Source organism: Limulus polyphemus, unplaced genomic scaffold (genome assembly GCF_000517525.1).
Source record: "Limulus polyphemus unplaced genomic scaffold, Limulus_polyphemus-2.1.2 Scaffold146, whole genome shotgun sequence".
Classification (NCBI taxonomy): domain Eukaryota; kingdom Metazoa; phylum Arthropoda; class Merostomata; order Xiphosura; family Limulidae; genus Limulus; species Limulus polyphemus.
The window spans coordinates 332,575-357,901 of NW_013665756.1; the positions used below are offsets into that span (position 1 = coordinate 332,575).

The 25,327-nt window shown below is 35.2% G+C and overlaps 1 protein-coding gene across 4 annotated transcripts in view; it reads left to right on the forward strand.

Moving 5' to 3' along the window:
• The window catches only part of LOC106475314 (zinc finger MIZ domain-containing protein 1-like), a 216,688-nt gene that overhangs the window by 132,326 nt on the left and 59,035 nt on the right, over window positions 1–25,327 (forward strand). For all 4 annotated transcript variants that reach the window (XM_022380546.1, XM_022380556.1, XM_022380552.1 and 1 more), the window contains one exon: window positions 5,899–6,004. In XM_022380546.1, the coding sequence (XP_022236254.1) occupies window positions 5,899–6,004 (106 nt within the window). The remainder of the gene's footprint in view (window positions 1–5,898; window positions 6,005–25,327) is intronic.

Here is a 25,327-nt window from a genome sequence, read left to right on the forward strand (position 1 = left end):
ATTATTACCGGATGTTAGAATACATCACCTGTAACGCTACTGTCTTCTTTGGCTATTATAATTTGTTCACCCCTTTGGTCATTAGAATAACACTTGCTACTAACTACGTGTGGTATCGTGTCATATCGTAATAATACCCAGAAAAAAAATCATTGTCTTTCACTCATTAAACAGAGGGTTCTTTGGGGTGTCTTTCACTCATTAAACAGAGGGGTGTTGGGGTGTCTTTCACTCATTAAACAGAGGGGTCTTTGGGGTGTCTTTCACTCATTAAACAGAGGGGTGTTGGGGTGTCTTTCACTCATTAAACAAGGGGGGGGGGGGTGTTTGGATAACACTGAAATCCTCCAGTTTTAATTATTTTCATCTTGAAAAAGCAAGCTACCGAAAAAAATGTTAGGCTGTGTTTGATTTCCTTTATTCAAGTAGACATTTCGAGTTGTTGTGTGCACAGTGCAGTAAAAATGGGAGAGTAAAAAAAAAAATCCATAACATGATCCCTGATGTCTCGTTGTACTTAAGATTTCTCGTGTGAAATAACTTGTTTGATGTGACTTGTTTAGTTGATGAAGTTGTAAATAAAATATATTCTGTCAGGGACCAAAGAGCTGTAGCACACAATGATGTACTTCAGTGCACTCTTTATCTTACAAATCTACGTTTTCATTCAACAAAACAGATAATTCGCTATAAGTCGTATATCATTATCCCACATAATGTCATGTATACAACTATTCCATGGTAGTGCCTGTCAAACATGGAACAAGAACAGGATGAAATATTTTTTCATAATTATATGGTGTATTAAGTTATTAACATATCGTATTATGTTCTATAGCTACGTTTTAACACATTAGGGCTTAACTCGTATATATATACGTTTCAACCAAGTGGTCAAAAAATTATAGCATTCACACAGAATGATAAAACACTAAGAAATACGGCTGAATCACTCCCTTTCTATGAATATATATATATATACACTCACACACGTATACACATATAAATGTATATATACTTATTATAATAGAAATATTGGAAAAAGTCTAAGGTTAATTGATATTAATATCTGATCATTCTTTGGTTGTGTAGAACTGTTCAACGTAAAAAGACTTCTTCACAGTTAATAATGTTTTCCGCTAGACGTTGCTTTTGTAATGCTTGGAAGAACAAATTCAAACGTTTTCACCTTTCTTGTAATTAATCATATTAAAATAACCTGTGCTGTTTATGTTGTTAAAACTTACAGATATCTTATGAAATCCAGGTCTTGTAACAAAACTATATATCTAAATTTCAAATTTGTTTGAAAGTCCAACTAAGCGTATAATTAAGATAATAAAATAAAGAAGCACGAGCTCAAGATTAAGTGGTTATTTTAATAGCTGTAGTGCTTTCGCAAAATTGGAGCTGCTCCTGAGACAACAACGAACCATTTTTTTATTCTCGTATTAATTAGCACAGCTTTCTATCAAACTTCATTAATATCTTCTACAGCATTCAAAAATAAACAATTAATTTCGAGCTCATGCCTCTTTTATTTTATTATCTTAATCATATATGTAATATATACATGTAATTACCTAATCAAGTCGTGGCGAGTCAAATTCGATAGGTCCCTTAGGCCTATCACAATTTCTATAACGTGACGGTCAATCCCACTATTCGTTGGTAAAAGAGTAGCCCAAGAATGGGCGGTGGGTGGTGATGACTAGCTGCCTTCCCTCTAGTCTTTCACTGCTACATTAGGGACGGCTAGCGCAGATAGCCTTAGTGTAGCATTGCGCGATTTTCAAACCAACCCTTGTATTTTTAACAGTGAACCTCTGTGGTTACAAGCATTAACGTTTAACACCTGTGGCCATACCATTGAACAAGTGACAATTATTATTATTATTTTTTGTAGTTGCTGGTTTTGATTAAGGGGTGAATACAATGGGCCGAATAACCTTTTGTCACCTTGAATGTTCTTGTGTTTAAAACTGATATTCATTCTGTACTGACGGTATGAGATCGTAGTTTCTTTATGTTAATATATTGTAACCAAAGACAAAACTGCCAATATCCTAAATTTTTGGTCCACGCCGTTTGTTTATCAGTTATGTCGCTAGCGAGTGTAGCCTTGTTATGGAATAGTCTTGAACGCGCCCTCTAGAGAGTGTGAAAAAGGCGACACTGAAGTAATTTGTCTTTTCTAAGTATATTACGAATGAAACACCTTTACGAAGAGGGCATGTTTCAGTCGTCATTATGACCTTCAACCCAATGTGTACAAGATTGAAGAATAATTCATTACACAACTTCGAAGGCGAGACATAAAACCAGTTATCAAACATTAATTCTCTATCTAGCATAAACAAAAGAATGTAAGAGAGTGATTGTCACTCTTGTAACACACCCACATCTTAAAGTATTGGAAATATTTTATTATATCGAATGGATTCGAATCCCTCTCGCAAGCTCCGAAATTCAAAGTTTTGACACAGGACCAACCCGCTCCCACATCCAAAAGTTCATTTCAGTTGCAGAAAAGTAATATTTCAGTTTTATGAAACTAAAATCCTAAATGATTTACTGACATTTTTTACAATATAAATAGTAAAACAAGAGTAATATTCATTCTACCTGAATTCAAATTAAAAGGCATGAAATTTGCGTATTTAATAACGTGTAATTTTTACATGCAATTCATTTTGATTTCACGTTTATGATCATAGTGTGTTTAGTGGCATTTCCACTTGTAGCTTATATGCATTTCTTGGGTATGTTTGTTTGTTTGTTTTAAGTTAAGCACAAAGCTACACAATGGGCTATCTGTGCTCTGCCCACCACGGGTATCGAAACCTGGATTCTAGCGTTGTTAGTCCGCAGACATATGCCGCTGTGCTACTGAGGGGCCCTTGGGTATGTATGATCACATATGTTTACTGGCTTGCAGTGCTCACTTCTTCTCCTCGCCCCCTGGTGTGACCAACGCATATTTACTAATACGGCCACTTGTTATGTAATTTTTCAAGGTCATCCCTTCCCACGGCATGATACCGACATGTATTGTCCGCATCAAAGGTATATACCGCTATATCAATAGACTTGGGCGTTGAGAAATGATGGTCTGCCATCCGCCTGTAGAGTCTTCAAAGGAAGAAAGCTATTAGACACAACAACCATAATTTTTGTTTCTCATTTCCAGGCATTTTACCGCGTTTCTTTGCTGAAACCCGAAATTTAATTGATACCGGAGGGGAGGTTGACGGAATGCTTTTACAACGTTTAACACTGAATGCATTGTCCACTCACTACTAACAGTTCATTTGTTCCAGCTCACTGCATCCTACAACCAGCCTTGTTTTCCCTTATGTTTTAAAATGCTCTTTTAACTTTTGCGTCGGTACTCGAACTGGGAAGAATCATGTGCGAGTTTTATGGTTGCCACACATGTAATTGCAAAAATCTAATTTAAATCAAAGAAGCTAGGAAAAAACTTCTCTGTTATTGTGTCTCATAATGAAATATAACGTACACAGTTTTAGAAAATTATCTTCTGATGTTAAAATGAGTACCCTCCATTGTGGAGCTGTGCGCTTAAACAGACAAATAAAGAATATTACTCGAATATATATATATATATTATAGGCTTCTTTATTCTTTTTTTTTTTCTTTTGGTTGGGGGCGCCATTAATCAATGCCAACTTCATGTTTGTTACCGAGAATGGCAGTTTCACATATCAGAGACAAGAGTTTATTTGTTTGTGGTTAAGCACAAAGCTTTAGAAAGGACTATCTGTGCTCTGCCCACCACGGGTATCGAAACCCGGTTTCTAGCGTTGTAAGTCTACAGACATGCCGCTGTGCAACTGGGGGTGAGAAATTAAATAGCTGGAACTTTTATTTTTTTATTCTTTCATAGCTATAATTTTATAATTATGACTGAAAAATCGCACTACTGTGCTACATAGTTAGTTGTGGTCTATTTCCAAATTAAAAACTAAATATACAATTGAGTAGGCCCTTTTCCTGTTTACGCTTTACGCCCCCCAGTGCCACAGCGAACTTACAACGCTAGAAACCGGGTCTGGTCTCGATACACGTGGTGGGCAGAGCACAGATAGCCCATTGTGTAGCTTTGTGCTTAATTTTAAACAAAAGCAACACTGGTGTTAAAGACTACTGAATTAAATAAATGTCGTTATGGACTTAGGTATGGTAGATAGATACACGTGACACCAGCTCACTAAGACACAGAAGTTGGCCATGTGTGGTCTAAGGGTTATTTTGAAGGATAGTAGATCCGAAGGTACATGGTTCGCGTCCTGTTGCCGTAAATCGTTCCCCGCACATTGGAGCTGTGGGTGCATTATAATAATGATTGACAAGTCTTACTTGTCGTTAAGCGGAGCCAAAAAGTTAGTAATGCTGAATAGATGTCTTCCCTCTAGTCCAGTGGTTCTTAACCTTTTATGCTCCACTCCCACCTCGACACCTCAAAAAATTTGATGCCCCTTAATATAAAAACAAAATTGGTGTTGAAAAGGTATAATAATATAATGTAAAATTTAGGAATTTAGTTTTGAGTCACGGAACGTTTTTCGCTCTACCCAAATGAGAAGTTTTTCTTATTGTAGCATTTTCAAATTGCTCCCCAATATATTTAAATTGCCCTCCTGTGGAGCGTGCGCCCCACGTTCAGAATCACTGCTCTAATCTATCGGCTTGAAATTATGGAAGCTTGCGCAGATAGCTTTGTACGAACATCCGAATGAAACAAACCAAAGAAAAAGAACTTTTCATGTTAATTAGCCAATTAATTAACTATTGGTAAAAAATATTTAAATGATGAATTTCACCTCATTAAATTTTTAACTCGGTCAGCAGTTTTAAATCAGATCAAATATATATTTAGCGCGTAAAACTTACTTATATGCCTTATTCAAATCTTAATATTGTAATCATTATGTAATTTAATATCAAAACTCAAGGGTAATATAATTAATTTTTAATTATATAAAAGGGGTCCCCCGAGGGATCAGCTGTAAGTTTACGAACTTTAACTTTTAAAATCCGGGATTCGATTCTCTGCGGTGGGCAGAGTGCAGATAGCCCATGGTGTATCTTTGCACTAAGAAAATAACATCAACAACATACAAAAGGTAAGTAAAAGTTGGAATGCAGGTTTCAAACAACACTGCCGGTTATGATACAGACTTATATTGTCAGTGCGCAGATTGAAATATTGGGTATTAAAATATTAACTAACTTAATTGTAAAAGAAATAAGGGAACAATTATCTGTTTTGCTTTAGAAATTATCTTAAACCAGTCTTAGTAAAATAGAACGTTTCTTTTTTTTTAATCTTTCTTTATAGGTTCCGTTCTTTGCATAATCAATTTATTTTTGTTTGCTGGATTTTGCGCAAAGATAAACGAGGGTTATCTACGCTAGTCATCCTTAGTTTTCAAGTGATAGACGAGAATAAGACAGCTGGTCAACATCACCTACCGCCAATTTTTGGGCTACTCTTATCAGACCGAACAGTGGGATTTGACCATCACTCTTATTACGCACCCACAGAGCGCGAATTTTATTTTTGTCAGTAATGGAGCGCTAACCACGGAACTTCAGCTCCGCAGTCTGGCACGCTAACATTTTGGCCACGCTTGGCCAACGTTTGCAGAATCAATTTTATTTTTAGGTTTGTAATTAATCCATAATTCTTTTTTATTGTTTAATTGAATTTTCATTTTATTTCAAAATATACAATAATATTTTCACAATGAAAGAACACCATGTTGTTATTTTTAAAACATGCGTAGTGTTTTATCGTCATTAACCTTTGATGATTTGTTTTACAGGTTATAGCTTAAAAATTACCAACATTTTTAATATTTCAATAATTTTCAGGTGGTCAACAGGGTAGCTTCCCAGCAGGGTTTTGATCTTGATCTTGGCTATCGACTATTGGCTGTCTGTGCTGCACAACGAGACAAATTTACTTCAAAATCAGCATGTAAGTTCAATTTTATACATTTTCTTTAAAGTTAATGCCGGCTACCGAACCTTGTTAATAATAACGATAGATGGCCTGTATCTGTATCTACCACGCATGAGATTTTTACCAAATGGGTGAAATGGAAGAAGATACTCTTATTTTCACTCGTTATTTGTATAAGAAAGTCCTGAGTTTATTTATTTATATAAGTTTTTAACTTAGTTTTAGCGTGCAATGATTTTTTATATATAATCTTTTTACTAATGAGGAAATTCGGTCAAAGTTATTTTTTTCCAAACAAAACAATGACTCTTTCAGTTGTCAAATGATGAAATTACTTTGAGAAGTTTCGTATTAATTCCGTTATTAACTGCAATTTGTGGTTTCAAACACCGAACAACGTGAACTCCTAACATACTTGTATATTACAATATTTATAAACAGTTTTGACTCTCGTCTAGAGTATTGTCTATTAGTTTGATTTCGTTTTCGAGTTCAATTTGCTGTCAGACTTTTCACTTTAAATTTACGCTGTATCAATTTCTTGCACTTATCAGCTTAATACCAAAATCTGTAAAATTGATCTTCTTAAAAAATAGTTTGTTTTGCAGTAGTAATTTCTTGCAAAGAACACATGAATGTTTGGAATTGAAGCTGATAAACACACTGCCAGTTTTCGTTCTTGCGAACCAATGAAATAAATGGCTGAGAGAATAAAAATGAATGACTGAGAGTTGTTACATTCAAGAGAGGTAACTTTCTTGCCTAAAGAATTTTCCAGGTTAGTAGAGTCTCGTGTCCGAGTCATGTCCGATTTCATTATTAATAAACAATATTTTTTATTAGGCGACGTAGCGAAGAATTGAACAATCTGAGATGGCAGAAAAAAAAAACACATTTAAAATATGTATAGTGACCTAAAACAAATAGTATTTGCTTATGTTTAAAATAAAATACAAGCTTATTCGTTGTCATGTTATGGCATTACACCAGAATTATAAATGTGATATACAAATTGATGCTTCTAGACTAGAAATAGTTCGTGAAAACTGCTTTACGAGAAAGCAACTTACTTAGTTTTAATGTCCCTAAACTTACTTATAAATGATTATAATGTAAGCCTACAGAATGTTCCTGATTCTTAAGAATTTACTTAAACAAGCCTAAAAGCAAAAAAAAAAAATCGAATGCTTAACTACAAACAATAGAAAATACAGTGTGAATTGAACTTTTCATTTAAAATAAAAAAGCAACAGTTCAAAATATTGTCATTTAATTAATAACACTTTAACATACACTGTGAGATATCAAGAACTGTTAAACGTTCAGAAGCTAATGTTCAAAACGTAGTTAACGTTAGACGTGTTATATGTTGTATTAGACTGACATGACATAATGAATTCTGAACTGACGTGTAGAACAATGTCATGTTTTACTGATTTCAATATCTTTAAACGTGAGTTGGAAAATTAGTATCGAATAATATTATATGAAACTTGAAATATATAAATGTGAGATGTGTAAAATGATAATTTATTCTTTTATGGAAAGTAGTCCAGAAAGATATACAAACATAGATATACCACAGTTCAATTAACAGCTCTTAAAGTCGCAAACAAAAGTTATTCTGCAACAAAAAACAAATAAACTGCTGAGCGTGTTCAAAAAAAAGTGAGAATGCTCTTCCTATGGTCATGAAGCTATGATTTCAATGTTGCCTTCTATGGTATTGGTTCTAGTGTAATTTTTCAACGAAAGATGACCATGCACTTGAAAGTATCTACTTTCTATATTTCCTGTAAAAAACAACAACAATTAACTGCTGAAACTTCACTCACACACATACAAAAAAAAAAGTGCTCAGAACAGGTTATGGAACTGAGCTATTATTCTCTCAGTAATCGCAGCGGTGGAACTGCTTAGATAACGTCACCGCCAAGTAAAGTGTGTCTGGGGTTCTTGTAAAGTGGAGGCTGTAACTTCGTGGAAAGGATAAGTTTCTTGTCTTCACGGTTGAGGCAAAAGAAATTTGTAGGAGGAGACGAGTTGGGGGTAAAGTATGTACTAGAAGAGAACGTGTTGGAGGCTATTTTTATATTTTTTATGTTATTGGAGACCATAGCCAAGACTTATTTCTGAGCTTCAATCTTTAAGACATTTTGGCCATAGTTTTAATTCATGACTTCACAACTCAAGCATTGCAAACATTGAGGAAGGTAATATCCCAACACTCACCAATGTGAAGTTGAAGTGTTCAGGCACTTATTGTACTTGGAAGAATTCAAATTCTTTAACGTTCAAAAGTAGCTTTGCTGGTGTTTTTTTGTTTTTTTTTTAAGTTTTATACTGCAGCTGTGTATTTCGTCTTTGTTTTTGATCTATTAATGATAAGACGAAATCCACTTATCTTGTTTATTAACTAACGACTTTCTCAGCTTCCTTTATTTTTTCTCATTAATATTAATTTGATATTATGCACAAAATTACAGGTTTCATAGTAACAATTTTATAAAGATTTTTGAAATTACAAAAGTTATGTTACAGAATTCAGTTGTAGTGTATTTTACCATCATAACATGTTAAAAATTCACAAGTATTGCGGTTTATTTTTTATCGCAATTGTTTAATGTACTAAAAGTAACTTGTAAGAGTACCCATCTTCGTAGCGCATTTTCAACCTGAATGGCACCTTTATGGAATAAATTGGAAGTCAAAGACCCTTAGAAATAAGGTATAGCCGCCGATAATTTTGAAGTACCGTCCAGAGAAGAGGCAACCAAAACACAATCACCAAGATCATTGTCTGGCTTTAAAGCGATTGCATGCAAGTTGTATGATGCACTCACAACAAAAAATGTAGAGTGTATTCGACGGCTCGATCCTTCGACCATCCATTTACAGTCCAACACACTAATCACTGACACACCTAGCCCTTCTATAGTGAGAGAATTGTAGTGTGATTAGGATAGGTAATACCACGTCACGACAAAATTCGTAAGGTTTATAGAATGATAAAGAGAAAACTAGAATGTGTTCAACGGCTCGAACCTTGGACCTTCCAATCACAGTCCAACACTTTAATCACTGGCACACTCGCCTTTGTATAGTGAGACAATTGTAGTGTGATTAGGATAGGTAATTCCACGTCATAACAAAATTCGTAAGGTTTATAGGATTGTAAAGAAAAAACTAAAGTTCTCATTGCATATTGGATCATTTTAATAGGTTCATTAAATACGTTACCATGATGGGTTAAAGTGAAGAACCTTAAAACTTCTTTTTCTTCTCCGCCGTTCTCAAACTACCATTTCTTTTGTGAACGATATTTTTTCGTGAGCTATATGGAACAGGAAATATATAATCAAGGATAAATATATGTTGTAGCAAATAATTGTGTTAAACGAGACCTGCTCCATCCTGACGTCTCATTTTGTTAATCCACGTAGATTTCATTATAGAAAGACTAGTCCGGTTTTCTCACCAGCGTCATCGATCTCTCAACCTTAGGTCAGGCGTAGACTATAATCTTGTTTGTTTGTTTGTTTTGAATTTCGCGCAAAGCTACACGAGGGCTATCTGCGCTAGCCGTCCCTAATTTAGCAGTGTAAGACTAGAGGGAAGTCAGCTAGTCATCACCACCCACCGCCAACTCTTGGGCTACTCTTTTACCAACGAATAGTGGGATTGACCGTCACATTATAACGTCCCCACGGCTGAAAGGGGCGAGCATGTTTGGTGTGACGGGGATACGAACCTGCAGATTACGAATCGAGTGCCCTAACCACCTGGCCATGCCGGGCCGACTATAATCTGGAAATGTCACCACCCATTCGTGATAGTTTACTAAACATACCGTAAGACGGTTGGGTGTATTCGACTATAATCTGGAAAAGTCACCACCCATTCGTGATCGTTTACTAAACATATCGTAAGACGGTTGGGTGTATTCGACTATAATCTGGAAAAGTCACCACCCATTCGTGATAGTTTACTAAACATACCGTAAGACGGTTGGGTGTATTCGACTATAATCTGGAAAAGTCACCACCCGTTCGTGATAGTTTACTAAACATATCGTAAGACGGTTGGATGTATTCGACTATAATCTGGAAAAGTCACCACCCATTCGTGATAGTTTACTAAACATACCGTAAGACGGTTGGGTGTATTAGCATACAATAGTCGTAAACGTAATGATGAACTTTACCAGCGACTTAAAGATTAAGTCATGCTTGTTTCTTTACCCAATATCTGTACTTTCTTCAATACCAACTTTTGGCCAACAAGTACTTTCCATGTTTACTTGAAAGCTTGGGCGCAACTTAGCTATTAAGTACAGGCCACGTCATTTAGTCTCAGCAGAGAAATCGGTATTAGATATTTGTTTGTCTTTTTTTTTGTATTCTTCCAGCCTTAAACTGTATCAATATTTTAAAGCAATGTTAGTGTGGAGGCAAATTATCTCTGAAAACATCTTATGAAATGCTAAAATGTAGGCTTTTCGCAAGGAACCCGTATTCTATCCGCTACAATTTAATAACATTAAGAACACATCTGCATATATATAAATATTTTCAAAAAATATTTTCTCTCTCTCATCGTCCAGCTCAGCTGACGTGTTGGTATTGAACGAAAAGCCTCATGGACAGTGAGTGACTTGTGAAACACGAAAGATAGATCTGAAATGGTGTTTTTGTACTTCTTTCATTTGAAAACCGCCGTGGACATGTTAAGAAGAACGTGCAAGAAAATGATATATGGTTAATTTGATTTGTGCCACAAATTTTAGGCCAAATTTTAACGCTTCTCCAACTTTCGGCGTTAAACCGTAACTTTTATTACAACGCAAGTTTTTAGTAAGTCTTTACACTTGCTCAACAGATGGCACCACCACTCGCATTTAATATATTATTTTTCTTTGTCAAAAACAGTGATTTCGAAGTTGTGATTTTAATTTTTCGTTGTAAAGAAGAAGCACTAATCATATGTCGCGTAATTTCCCGATCTTTCTACATATTCTATCGATTTTTTATCTTCTTCCTAATTTATTGGTAGAAGATTTAAAATCATATTTTTAACCTAAGATGTATATATATACTGCGCTTGAAATTACAAAGAACCATTTTATCAGCATTTTATGAAAAAAAATCTACATTAGTTTTAGTAAAGGTTTCGAGTGTGTACTGTGTGCAGTGTTTTGCTCCGTGTATATTCAATCAGTTTTTAAAAATCCGAACAAACAGCGTTTCAAAGAAGAAAAACCAACAACAACAGATGGCATTCAGCACCGTCGTTTTCTGTATACAGCGAACCTAAGGCTAGTATCTCTGGGCACGCTGCCAGTTAGCCAGTGAATATTTTAAAAGGCGAAGGAAGGAAGCTTAAACGTGAACTTGAGCAAGTGGCGTCTAACTACACCGGGGCAGCTGTCGTAATCGTGAACCCAAACTAGAAACAGATAGTGAAATGCACAGGCTTCTTAGACGAAAAATCAATAGAATCCTGTCACTGCTTTAGGAACAGGCTGCAGCGGAGGGCGGGAAGGGGAGCGTGGCACGCGCTTGGTTATTGTTAAGTGCTGTGGTGAAAAGGAGGGTTTGTTACCAAATGATACGAGTTTGTTTGTATGGTTAGTAAGCCTAAAATGAGTGTTTTTGTAGTACCTTAAATTGTTTAGTTTATTCCATAATACAGTTGAATGAATTCTGCAACAAGCAATACACCATGTATAGATATCGTTTTATACGTGAGTGTTTGTGCTTGTATAATTAATATTAACTTCTGATCAAAGCAAACTACTCAAAATAGTTGAGAATTAAAATAAAAATCAACCCAGTAAGGAACAGAGGTAATTTGATATACTGTTCTTACCTTCGTAATTACAGTAACTCGATTACATTTGCTATTCTCGCTATTAGCTATTAGTAATAGCTTCACTTTGTTTGTTTTTTGTTGTTTTTCAGGTAGTCATTATAAATTAAATGAATGGGTAGATAGATTAAACAGATAGAGAGGGCTAACTCATTGATCAATTAACAAAATAATATAAGACCAACTAATTAATAGATGGCATTAAAAGATACAGGAACTCGTTAAAAGCTATTTTTATTACATAAATATATGATATAGTCAGTTATTAAAACTGGGGAAAAAAAAAACATTATTGTATCTTGTCTTAATAATCTTACGTAAAGTTTTGTGTATCATCTGATGGAAACTTTATTAACATATAACCCCCTAAAACAGTTTGTAAGATTTGAATACGACGTCACAACTGGGTATACTTTACATTCTCGTGTAGTGTAGAAACCAACAAAAGTCTCAACCATATCGGTTATACGTCGTCAGTGATAAGAACTATTGGTGTACGCTGTAATTATTAATTTACAGATAGATTTGATCATTGTGCGCAACTGTAAGCTTGACTGTCATATGTAGTCACCAATTACAGCTAACGCCTGTCCGCCTTACCAATTTTCCACAATATCAAAAGTGGGTGATGTTGCCATAGCAACAGCAAGAAGTAAAAAATTGGTGCCCTTGGATTCTGATTGTCAAAATTAATCTCGAACTTCACTCATGTGGGCTGCAACGGGAGGCATTCCAATACACATTCAAACTAATGATACCGGTTTCCGTTTTATTTTAACATAGTTTATAGCATGTTGATCATCCCAACCTACACAAGCTATTTTAATGTTCTGGAAGCAGTACCATTCGTGACGTCAAATGAGTGGGCTTTACAGGCGTTCTTGTTTCTCTGGAACGTTTCCAGGTCATGACTGAACAACAAACTTTGCTCACTGTTCCACAGAGACAGTTCAATAAACTTCCGCGATTTATTTTTAAATAATCTGTTGACTCCCAGACAACACTTTGTACTTTATAAAAGGATTAGAGATTGAATAAGTTAACTTTTTTATAGTTAGTCTCTGCCTACAATTAAAAAAATGATAGTTTTTAATTCTATCGTATGGGCTTTTGAAATAAAGCACCATAAATTATTGTGTTAACTTTTTTATAGTTAGTCTCTGCCTACAATTAAAAAAATGATAGTTTTTAACTCTATCGTATGGGCTTTTGAAATAAAGCACCATAAATTATTGTGTTAACTTTTTTATAGTTAGTCTCTGCCTACAATTAAAGAAATGATAGTTTTTAACTCTATCTTATGGGCTTTTGAAATAAAGCACCAGAAAGTCTTGTGGTTCGGTTCCATTAGATTCCTTTTTAAGTACCCCCCCCCCCCAGTTGCACAGCGGTATGTCTGCGGACTAACAACGCTAAAAACCTGGTTTCGATACACGTGTTGGGCAGAGCACAGATAGCCCATTGTGTAGCTTTGTGCTTCAAACGAACAAATAAACTTTTAAGCGCATTGGTTTTTGTCAAAAACTTCGATAATTTATTGTATTAGATATACGTCAGTGTTAAATTAATTATTATATAAAGTTATTGAAATAAATTTTTGAGATAAGTATAAAGCCATTTCACTGTGCCCAAAGTTTTCAAGAAAGGAGTCTGCTCTATCTCGGAGGTTCATATTTTCTTCGTCTGCACCATTTGGAAGAGCCGTTTTAATGTACACTGCTCGACTGGTGTAAAATTATGCTGGAAAAGGGCGAGGGAAAAAAATCAAACGTTGATGACTTGTTAATACCCAAGGTGAGGTATTCTATTTAGACAGTAAGATGATGTTGAGTTAGGGTTACTCCAAATGAAGATGATGTTGAGTTAGGGTTACTCCAAATGAAGATGATGTTGAGTTAGGGTTACTCCAAATGAGAGTAGAAAGTGTTGTGACCACCTAGTGTAACGAATTTCTTGATGCACCTACTGATAAGACACTAATTAATGTCAGCAGGCTTAAACTCTCCTTGTTGACTCCCTGGCGATTTTATGTAGTAATTAACGCCTTATTATGCTGGAAAAGGGCGAGGGAAAAAAATCAAACGTTGATGACTTGTTAATACCCAAGGTGAGGTATTCTATTTAGACAGTAAGATGATGTTGAGTTAGGGTTACTCCAAATGAAGATGATGTTGAGTTAGGGTTACTCCAAATGAGAGTAGAAAGTGTTGTGACCACCTAGTGTAACGAATTTCTTGATGCACCTACTGATAAGACACTAATTAATGTCAGCAGGCTTAAACTCTCCTTCTTGACTCCCTAGCGATTTTATGTAGTAATTAACGCCTTATTATGCAACTAATGACTTTATATAGAAGATTGATTCTCTTTTAAGCTAACCTTCTGTTTTAAAACAGGCGCTTTGCAACTCGTATTTAGCGATTGTAGGAATTAATTATATATGCTCATCGTAAAGCGAACTTATAAAGCTTATTGAAATAAAATACATATTTAAAATGACTCACCAACAGTTTTGTTATATAAAATATTCATGAGTAGTCAATACGTTTAAGTGTGCTCAATCAGTTTAATGAACGTTTTTCCCAAGTTGAGAATAACGTGCTCAATCTTCAACCAACAGAAACATTAAAATCTTATCAATTAGAGGTTGAAGATTTGGATGGTGACCTTGAAACGGCCATGGAAATTAAATAATGGTAAAAATATAAAAAAACATCAATTTTCGTTTACAGCAAAAGTTATATATTGGAATTAAGTTTATCTTTCTGAACTTTTAGTTTTTCTGTATATCACAGAACAATTTACTTCGCCTCCGAACACAATCTGCTATTTTTCTGTTTCTTTAAGTATTATTATTATTCATATCTCTCAAACACGCACACACACAGCATCTATGTCTATAGTTTGTTTTAGAGGAAAATCATATTAGGCTATCTGCTGTGTCCACCGCGGGGAATCGAACCACGGATTGTAGCGTTGTAGGTCCGTGAACTTACGGCTGTCCCACCGGGGGACATGTCTATATATTTCTAGTATATATAATAAGGGTTTGTTTGTAATTAAGCACAAAGCTACATAATAGGCTATCTGTACTCTGCCCAACACGGGTATCGAATCCTGGATTATAGCGTTGTAAGTCCGCAGACATACCGCTGTGCCACTGGGGGGGATTATAACAACGGACAGTAAAACAATATCTAGATTAATATTGTGCAAGTTGGTGTTTGAGGATTGGGACCCCCTGGCTTATAACACTAAAATTCGGGATTCGATCCCAGGGATGGTCACAGCGCAGATAGCCCTTGTGCATCTTTTGCGCTTAAACCAAACCAAAACGCTTAAGCGAAATTATTAAAAACATTATTTTATTAATTTAGGTGGTGTTACATAACGGGAGTTTCCAAAAGTGACAAAGCATTTTTTTTTCTTTTCAGTAATACGTATTTCAATCAATACAAATACCATTTTTGACACCAACAAATAAAAAATAGAAAATAGAATGAGCTCCAAACCGTGAAAATTGTATTAATGTGAATATGGTAAATCTAAGATTTCTGGTAAATACCATCACATTAATGTAACCTACTTCAGTTTAAACAAACCTAGATAAATTGTTTTGCCAACAGCGATGTAGACGATTATGGAAAGTTTAGTCCGAAATTATACAGTGTATCTCGGCGCGTGTAAGTGACATTAAATCCTACAATACCCGGCTGTAGACGATTTATTGCTGCGATTTCGGCAATCTTCATTACCTTTTTTCAACCTTACTACCGCGTTCGTAAGGCTGTACGTTATTTTATCTTAGTGGTGCTAATGTTGATAATACGTTCAAACGCATAAGCTCGATCATGTAAAAAGTGTGATCTTCGGATATCACCCCACAAAATGTGTTCTTTAAGGCTATTATGTTATCGAAAGTAATAAACAAGACAATAAATGCCAGTTCAGTTAGAGCGTGGCCAAGTGGTTAGCGTGCTAGGCTGTACATTTGAAAGTTCATGGTTTCCGTCCCGTTACAAAAAAATGGTACTTCGCACTTTGGGTTTGTATGGACGTCATAAAAGTAACAGTCAAAAAACACTATTTGATGAGACAAGAGTAGCCCAAGAATTGGCGGAGGGTGCTAATGACTTACTGCAGTCCCTCTAATGTAGAGCACATTGCTCTTGTAGCTTTGCGCGAATATTCGAATAACAGAATTTGAAAAAGAACATTTACTACAGATAACAAGAAGTATAAAAGCAGCTATTTCATAAAGTACCAAATACTTGTTCTATATATATTTATTGACTTTGATTATTGTCACTTGTTGGAGTTTAAAGACAGAAAATATACCTATGATGCTTTTCTGTAAAATGTATTTTGATGTTTTGCTTATACACGTTTAAAAAGATATTTACGACAACCAGGTGATGTTGTTGCTACATTATTTTAATAAGATTGGTAAACAAATACAGGCCCGGCATGGCCATTTGGTTAGGGCGCTTGACTCGCAATCTGAGGGTCGTTGGTTCGAATCCCCGTTTCACCAAACATGCTCGCCCTTTCAATTGTGGGGGCGTTATAATGTGACAGCCAATTCCACTATTCGTTGATAAAAGATTAGTTCAAGAGTTATGTGTTATGTTTTGATCCAGGGAAGTACAAGCTGTCTTAAATGAACACTCTAGTATATAACCTTGGCATGAGACGATGATTCAAGAAAGTTTATGACTGTCTACGTTCTATTCATTAGAGCATTTTAACTAAGTGCAGAATACTTACACAAGTATTTTGTTTAAAATTTCCTGAATATATATGAATAAATATGGGAGAATAAAATCTGGCAGTTCAGCCACATAGTTAGTGACGTAGGGTTGAATGTCACATTTGGGCAGTTGTGAGATGGAACATGATGAGCACAGGCTTGATGAATGTTGATCCAGCATCTGTGGATGCAAAATCCAATCTACAAAGCTTATAAGACCATTGCCTGAGAATGCTAAACTTCAAACTAGGAATTTGCTGCCTCTATACCAATCCCACCACTGCCTTTCATCTCAAGAACGTAATGTCTATTACCAGTGTCTTGTTCCCTTAGCAGAGTTATGGTTCCAGAGTAAAATTATTCTCACTGTAACTCAGTACCTGTTATTTTTTTGGAATTACATGTGAAGACTGCTTCTTTCTTGGAAACCAGTACAATTATTTTTTTGCATTTCTATTATTCCTGTAAGGGTAACTACTGAACTTCTTTAAAGATAATTTCACAGCTGAATGGATCCACTGGGGGAAGTAAAGATTGCGAATTAGTACCCTATGTTAATACCGAAATCTACCTTTAAATCTTGGGTCTAAACAACTAGTGGCAACTCTAGGCCTAGACTAACTAGGCAACCATCTGAGGTCCACCAGTGCTTAAATGAACATACCCAAGAGATCCATCTAGATTTGCACTAGCCGATTTCCATGGTTCATGGGCAATAATTTCTTCTTACACCACATGATTTTAGCATTATTAACGATCATGAATTAGACGTTATCTCTACGATACACTATTGTATTACTGTAAGAATACTTGTCATAACCAAAATATCATTAATAATGCCTATATGCAAGAATTCTAAATGTTTAATTTCTGTCACGTATGTATTTGAAATGAGAAAAAAATGAGTGAATTCCATTTGAAAAACACAATAAAATAAGTGCTAGCAGCACATGGGGCATTGTAACATGGGGCATTAATATTGCTTATATATACATGTGCCCGTGTTGAATTCCTACTTAGAGGTTAAAATCTTTCAAAGTCGCCACGGCGAAAACTCAACATTCAAACTCGAACTTGCTTCCTAAACAACTTAAATGCAACTTGAATAAATAAGTAACATAGAACCTGATTAAATAAATCAATCCAAAGTTACATTAATCTAGTCAACATAAAAAAACAAAATACTATAATTAAACGTAATTCACACGTTTCGCATATAATATCCACACTTTTTTCAGATATAATAATAGGATTAAATGTTGAGTAATATTCACAAAACTCAGAAATAATTCAATTCTAGAAATTGAATTTATTTATCAATCAAAGTACAATAAAACAATAGATACACTATGTTGCCCTTCGTTTTCAGTGAAATACTAATTGTCGTTTCGCTTTATAAGGACAAAGTAACAAAATCTACGAATATTCCAGTTGCCACAACTGCAAAATTCTCCTCCGCCAAGACCAATAAAAAATGGACCCACCAAGTTTATCACTTGTTGTAGTGTAAATCATCCAAACAATCTTTTGTTTCTCTCTCAGTTTAAAATCACACGTCTTTAAGAAACAGTTTCGAACCAAACCGAATAGCAATTTGCCAACATCAAATAAACAAAAAAACATGTTTTTTTCCCTTCATTATGATCTAAAGCTAACTACTGTAGCTTTTACCAAACATATGAGCATCATAATATTCAAGTAGAATTATTAACCTCCTGAAAATTGTGTGCTCTTGCACAGTGTCAGTTTGTGTACATAATTAATTATACACAAATCGGTCCAAGTATAACATGAGGCTAAGACACAAACATATCCATCTAATTCTTACATATTAACCAGTGCATGCATGCAGTACATGTTGTCATGATTTGGTGACAATCTGAAGCAATTACAACCAAAGCTAGCATCAGTTATGTTCCACATGCACTGGATGCACTATGGCTTTCAGGCACCTCCTGTCGAGTCAAGACAGCACCAACTCGAAAGATATCTCAAATATAAAAGTAACTAAGAACGGAAATCAGCATAAATAGGCATTCCTGTCTTAATTCAACAACTAGATGACATTTTGTGTTACCAACAACGAAGTACATGCATATGTGTACTCAATCTAATGTAGTAGAAGCACCAGGGATGACATGACAGAGAATTACTTTCATACTTGCAGCATACTAGGCAGTCCAACTCACTATAGCGACATCATCCAGTGGTTAGGAACTACTGAAGTCTGACAGAAAGACTATCCATTGCTGAACACATTAGACCAAAGAACAGTGGATTGTCCACATGGTGTTGAGAAGTAGCTTATGGTACCTCCGACCATGCAAATGCTGTCCCATGGTACGCTGTGGGTGCAGTATATTATGTTATTGTCATCTACTATGGTGATAGAACTAATGCATAAAATTATTTTTCTTTTATAAATCTGGCTAAGCCTGTTCGAGAAGTTGTCTTTCCTAGTGCTGGCATTATGTCAAAGCTGTTCTGTAATTATGTAAATTTACTTCCAGCTGGGATGATAATTGGCATGATAACAGAAGCAGAAGTGCTGCAGACCAACTGTGTATCCGAAATTACTGCAACTTTACCACGTCTGAAAGAGAATGCACAACTTCTTGCACCTATTAAGTTACTGGTTTTAATATTGTGATACCAACACAAAGTTAGTGCAGAGACAATATCTCATGGAATTGTACGTGAAATATGCTGATGTATTTGTAATATCAACTGGCCACTTGTTAGGACATAGACACAAGTGACACAGGTACAATAAACAACTGGAGGAATGAAATTGAGCAGGTCCTGAAGCATGGAATAATACAATGTTCATAGAATTATTGGTCTTCTCCAGTAATTATGGTGAAGAAGAAAGAAAACTAAAGTTTGTTGTGAACTCTAAGCAGTAATATACATCAGTGCCTTTCCTTTGTTATAAATGAACAAATGTGTAGACGTGCTAGTACTTGCTTGTTGGCTCAGTATAGTAGACATAGCTTCTAGTTACTGGCAAGTTAAAATGGATAGTGAAAGTAGACATTCATCTATTTTAATGACATGTTGGGTCTTAGTACACATTTCAGGCCACCCGAAAATGTGATTTTTGCCACAGAAATAAGTTTGGTCAAAAACAGGATGTTCTTAAAACCCAAGTGTTGCCCCATATATATAAATACGTTTAGCTATGATGACTTCCTCATGATTCATGGGTGATTCACCTGGGAAAGCTTTCCTATCTAGTCACCTCAAGTCATCCACTGAAGTGGCTAAATCTCTTAGAGCTTATCCATTTAAATATTGCTCGTTAGCTAAGTAGCGTTGGGAACCAATTGCTGAATTATCAAACATAGCATCTGGCAATGCACTGCCTGTCCATGAATCTATTCATTCCCTGCCATAACCTGCCTAAATCTTCAAAGAAATGGTCCACACACACCCTTCTGCCCTTTTAATCACTGGTGAGTTAACTTGTTGCACATTGTGATAGTCTGCCGTCATTGTCCCTAATGATATGTGGTTGAAACACTGTCAGTATTAAAGAAGCCCCTGCTTCATTCAGAAGTCTGGAAATGCCTGCATCCTGACAGATGTGGTGTTATTGGCCGGAATTATCTGCAAAATCTCATTATGCTTAAGGGTAAATGTCATTGTTACATTCCACATTCATCTCAACCATCAGACGTAATCCAGGATGTTTTGGAAGGCCCCCTAATCACCCATGGTTTTATAGGACCATACTGACAAGCTGATTTCTTTACTTAACTGTGTTGTTTCACATGGTCTTTGCTCACTATATGGCCCTCATCTCCTTGCCACAGGAGATCCTGACTAGCACCTGATAACACGTGGGCTTGTCATTCTGACTAGGCATCCCATAGAAATTGTCCATCTAATGTGCGTAGGCATACCATAGAAACTACCCCAGCTGGTCTGAGAATGCACAAACTGATCATAACCATCAAGATCCATACTTGTTGCCTTGGACTCCTGTAGTAGCCAGGGTCTCCCATAACTGTCTTTCAACCTGTTGGGCCCAGGGAAGATTAATAATTCAGGCATACTGTATTGTAAATAACTATGAAAATGCATAAGTTATGCATATGCAGGAGTTACAAATAATGAGTAGTTGAAATTTAATGGTTAATTTATCAAAGTACATTCCACTATTACAGAAAATACAAAAGAACAACAAATAAATTGTGCATCGCACTAGTATTTTGTATGTTTTAAACAGATCAGTCAGTACATGTTATTTATATGTTACCGTAAGTTTATCAATGTATGATTGTGAAATATTGTTTTAAATGTCCTGTATTACTCCCGACAGTTCCGCAAAGTTGTTTGACCTTCTCAGTTTACATATACGCCCTAAAGGTTTAATAATATTCATACTTGAACTCTGTAAAGGCTAAGCCATGATTGCAAGTATTACACCGGCCTCTTTTTCATCTAGGCATCATTTCATCACATTTGTTGCTGCATTCTTATGATCACTGTCTTGCTGGAAGATGATTCCTATCCAACAGGTCTTGTTATTGAGGGAATGACATGATGGTTAACAATCTGCTTGTACCTCTCAACAGACTGGATGCTATCAATTTTATAGAAAGTCCTAATACCACTGGCTGAAGTGCAGCCATCTCGTATGTTATTTCCCCATCATGCTACATTATAGATGATGTATGTCAATCATGATACTGTTCTCCTCTCTGCCATCAAATAAACTATCTTTGGTTGTTGCCAAACAATGTGAATTTGGATTAAGGTGTAAACAACATCCTCTTCTGGTTTTCTCATCCATTTTTTTCTCATGCTCATTTCGGCCTCTTGGTTGGTTATATTTCCTGAGTAGTGATTTCTGATAATTATTACATACTAATGTGTATCTTACTGTCATGGAAGTAACATCCACACCTGTACTTTCAGCTAAGTCATGGGCAAGATCCCTACTAAATTGTTGTCTATCAAATAAATCATACCCTGTGTTACTTATCACGATTTTGGTCTCTTTTTTTTCCTCCACCACTTCTATTATCAACAGTACTAGTTTCACACACCTTCTTCAGAGTTTTAATCAGCTCCTACTGAAATTGTACCCCAAATTTTCGCTTTCAACAGCCAAAGCACCCCAGTGGCACAGCTATAGGTCTGCGGACTTACAACGCTAGAAACCGGCTCTCGATCCCCGTGTTGGGCAGAGCACTGATAGCCTATTGTGTAGCTTTGTGCTTAACTTCAAACAAACAAACAGTCAACAGCCAAGACTTTGTACACTCTGTGTGGAATTTCTGTCCTGGGAGCCATGAGAATGTCACCACACTGGAAATAGTATGACTGCCTGTACTTTTATTAGTAATAGCCGATGGTACCCGTTAAGGAAGCAACAACTGTATAAAAGACATATTAAATGACTTTCTTCTTCTTTGTATGGTTAATAAATCCCTAATGACTTCATTAGATGCTAATTGCATACCTTGCTTTGAGAAAGATAAATTAAATTATTAAGTGCTTGTGAATTTAAATTTAAAGCTAAAATTATTTTAAAAGTAGAAATTTGGCTAATTTCAAGGTGTTTTTTTATCACCTTTCTCGGGCAAAAACCTCTAAACAAGGTAGCCCATGTGCATTGATAAAGAGCTCTCAGTTACCATATCAAAAATTACAGTAATCGAGCCAGCCAAATCTGGATGATAAATACTAACACACACACATACAGTGGATTGTCTTTATAGTAAAATTATGCCGGTGTGGTACTATCTGATTGGTTGGAAAACGGCTATTCGCAGCATAAGTTAGAAATATGAGACTGAACTCTGGGTACATTTCATTTTCATGCACTAAGAGAGAACAATCCCATAATAGTTACATTTATACCCACCCATTCTATTCACTATTTACATAATTATTTCCAGTACTGTAGCTGTTATCATGGCTGACAAGAGTCCATGGTCCAGAATGGGTTCTTCCTAGTCCTTATCATATTCCCAGATTTTAATAGTATGCAGAAGTCACTTGGAAAAAAAGCACATTCCAAATAAACGGACAAAAAAATCCTCAGTCATAGTACCTACACTATAATTTAATACCTTGGTTTGTTATGTTCACTGATAAGAATGTAACCAAAAGCTAAATATTAAATACTATAATATCAGAAGTTCAAAGAAAATGCTCATGGAAGAATAAAATGAACAGACTCACCAAGAAAAGTATAACAAAGAACAAATTCTTTATTTTTACAAAATAATTCTCTAATATAATCTGATTAATGTTTCAGCACCATAATTATTCTATGGTCATTGGGTGTATCTTCATAAACATTGTTTGTTTTTTTATGCCACGGGAGAGTTCATGCAACCAACCAGACACGGTTTAAACGAAAACATGTAGTATTAAGTGTTACAGTTAGAATAGCCACTAATGTTATATAGTAGGGGTGCGGTTATGAGTTGTTTTTTGTTTGTTTTTTTGTAAAGTGTAATGTTAGAGAGAGCAATTTTCAAAAAAAAAAATGTACACCAGTGACTATTGTTCAAGGCAAGAGCTAGTACTTCTGGGTTCTGTAGGGTAGGTTTGCTGTTTTATCTATTTATTATTTCTTTCATTAATAATATTCGTTATATTATTTAGTGTATCGAATCTAATTACTTTTTATTTTCGATTATCATTCATTAGTATACTTTTTATTATAATGATTGATTTATTAACTTAGAATTTGTATTTAGGACTTACCTAAATTTCCTAAGCTTTCCGGACCTCGTGAGATATTATTAGGATTGCGGCCAAAAAAAAACAAAAACAGTGAGGTTACCCAATTGATGAAATAATGCATTTTAATCTTTAGAAATAGAAACATGAGAAAGGTATATATTTAATTAGCTATACTGATGCCCAGGCTGATTTTCAGTTTCGCTTTAAGTAAATAGCTTGCTTTGATCGAAAGTTGTTAATATCTATTTTAATCATGCATTTAAGTATAAGCTAACTCTCACCTCACACCAATTTTTACAGACTCGTTAACCACCTCTTCACTTGTACAAGCTCTCTTCAAAGATCATTGTGGTATGTAACCTTAATCTGAGGCGATGATTCAAGCATGCTCACAACTACCTACATCTTGTTTATAAGAATGCTAACTACACTAAAACTTTGTATAAAGATTTTTCCTTTTATATGTATGAAATTGTAAAACATGAACATTTTTCAACTCCCACAAGTTGCAAGTTGTTAATAACAGTATATTATTATTTCTATTTATTCTAACCTTTTGTATAAAACAGTTTATTTAAGAACTGGCTATTCAATTTTTATTGACATTAGTCTGAAAGCATTTTCTGTTGTTTTTTCTTTCGATTTTTGACTACTTGTTTAAGAATATTATTTTTTTCATACACTCCCCCTTCGCTGTTAATTTGGATGGTTTCTTTCTTTTGGCTTTTACGCCAATGGAGGACATATTTGTCACGTCATTATGTTTTAGTTTTATTCCTAGTTTGAAATTAAATATGGGCTTCAGACGTCGCTTTGATTTCGTGAGTTTTTACTGTCCGAAGAAAAAAAAATTTTAGTTATTACTCTAAATAGAAGTATGCCGTTCATCGGGTCTTGTAGTAATATATCCACTTCAGTTTTATTTTATGGATCGGTGAAGAATGTATTCTCGGTAAATATTTGTATATTTAATTTTTTTAATGTTGTTTTATGAAATGGTTTTACCCCAAAAACTGGAGTGTGAAAGGAGCGGGAAAAAAAGTGCACGTGCAGTTAAATTACCCTTATGTGAGTCAGCATGGCACGTGGCTCTCTAGCACCCTGTGGTGGCGTCAGTCAAATACTTTGTTTCTATCTCACGCTGTCTCGAGACCACGTGACCATGGCTTGGTTCTAGGTTCTTGTTTTTCTTCTCCGTGCTTTGATTGGTTTTATTTGTCGTGTGCATATGACCTGAGCAGCCTATGTCGCAAATTGTGTCTCAAGAAATCCCGTATACAGGAGAAGGACTTTAAGTAAATGGTACATAATGTATTTATATATATGATACAATGCTCAAGTACAAGAAATTCCCTCCCCCTTTATGAACATTACGAATTTTGCATAAATAGTGGGGTTATAAATAACAGAAATATGATGTAAGAGCTCATAGTTTAAAGTTCAAAGAGACTTTTATTCTATGTTTTTTGTTTTTTTTTACTTAACACTTTGTTTCTTTTCACTCTGGTCATACAATTCTTATTTTACCAAGCTTGAATTAGTGCTTGACAGATTTTCGGGGTTATAATTTTCAGGCTAGTTGACATGTTAAAGCGCGTGGAGAACATAATAATCGTAATGCACCTCCGTATTTCCGTATTAGTGGCGCCATCCGTTGGCTCTTAAAATATCTAAAGATAAAATTATGCACCTATACACACACACACAAACATATATATATATATGTGTACACATATATTTTGTATTCGCAGTAACATTTGGTTCAGTATTATGTTTTCCTGTTACTGAAACAGTTGAAATTTATCCTGGACTCTTCAACAAACAAAAACCTACATTGTATGGTTATCTTGAATTTAAAATAGATGATACCATTAAATTTTCGAGGGATGAAATTGAGACCTTTAACTCTTAGATCAGTTGAATTAATATATATTTATAGACTATAATTCAAGGTGTTTTTTTTTAGGATGAATGTGTATAAGAAGACGCGAAAGGATTCGATTTATATATATATA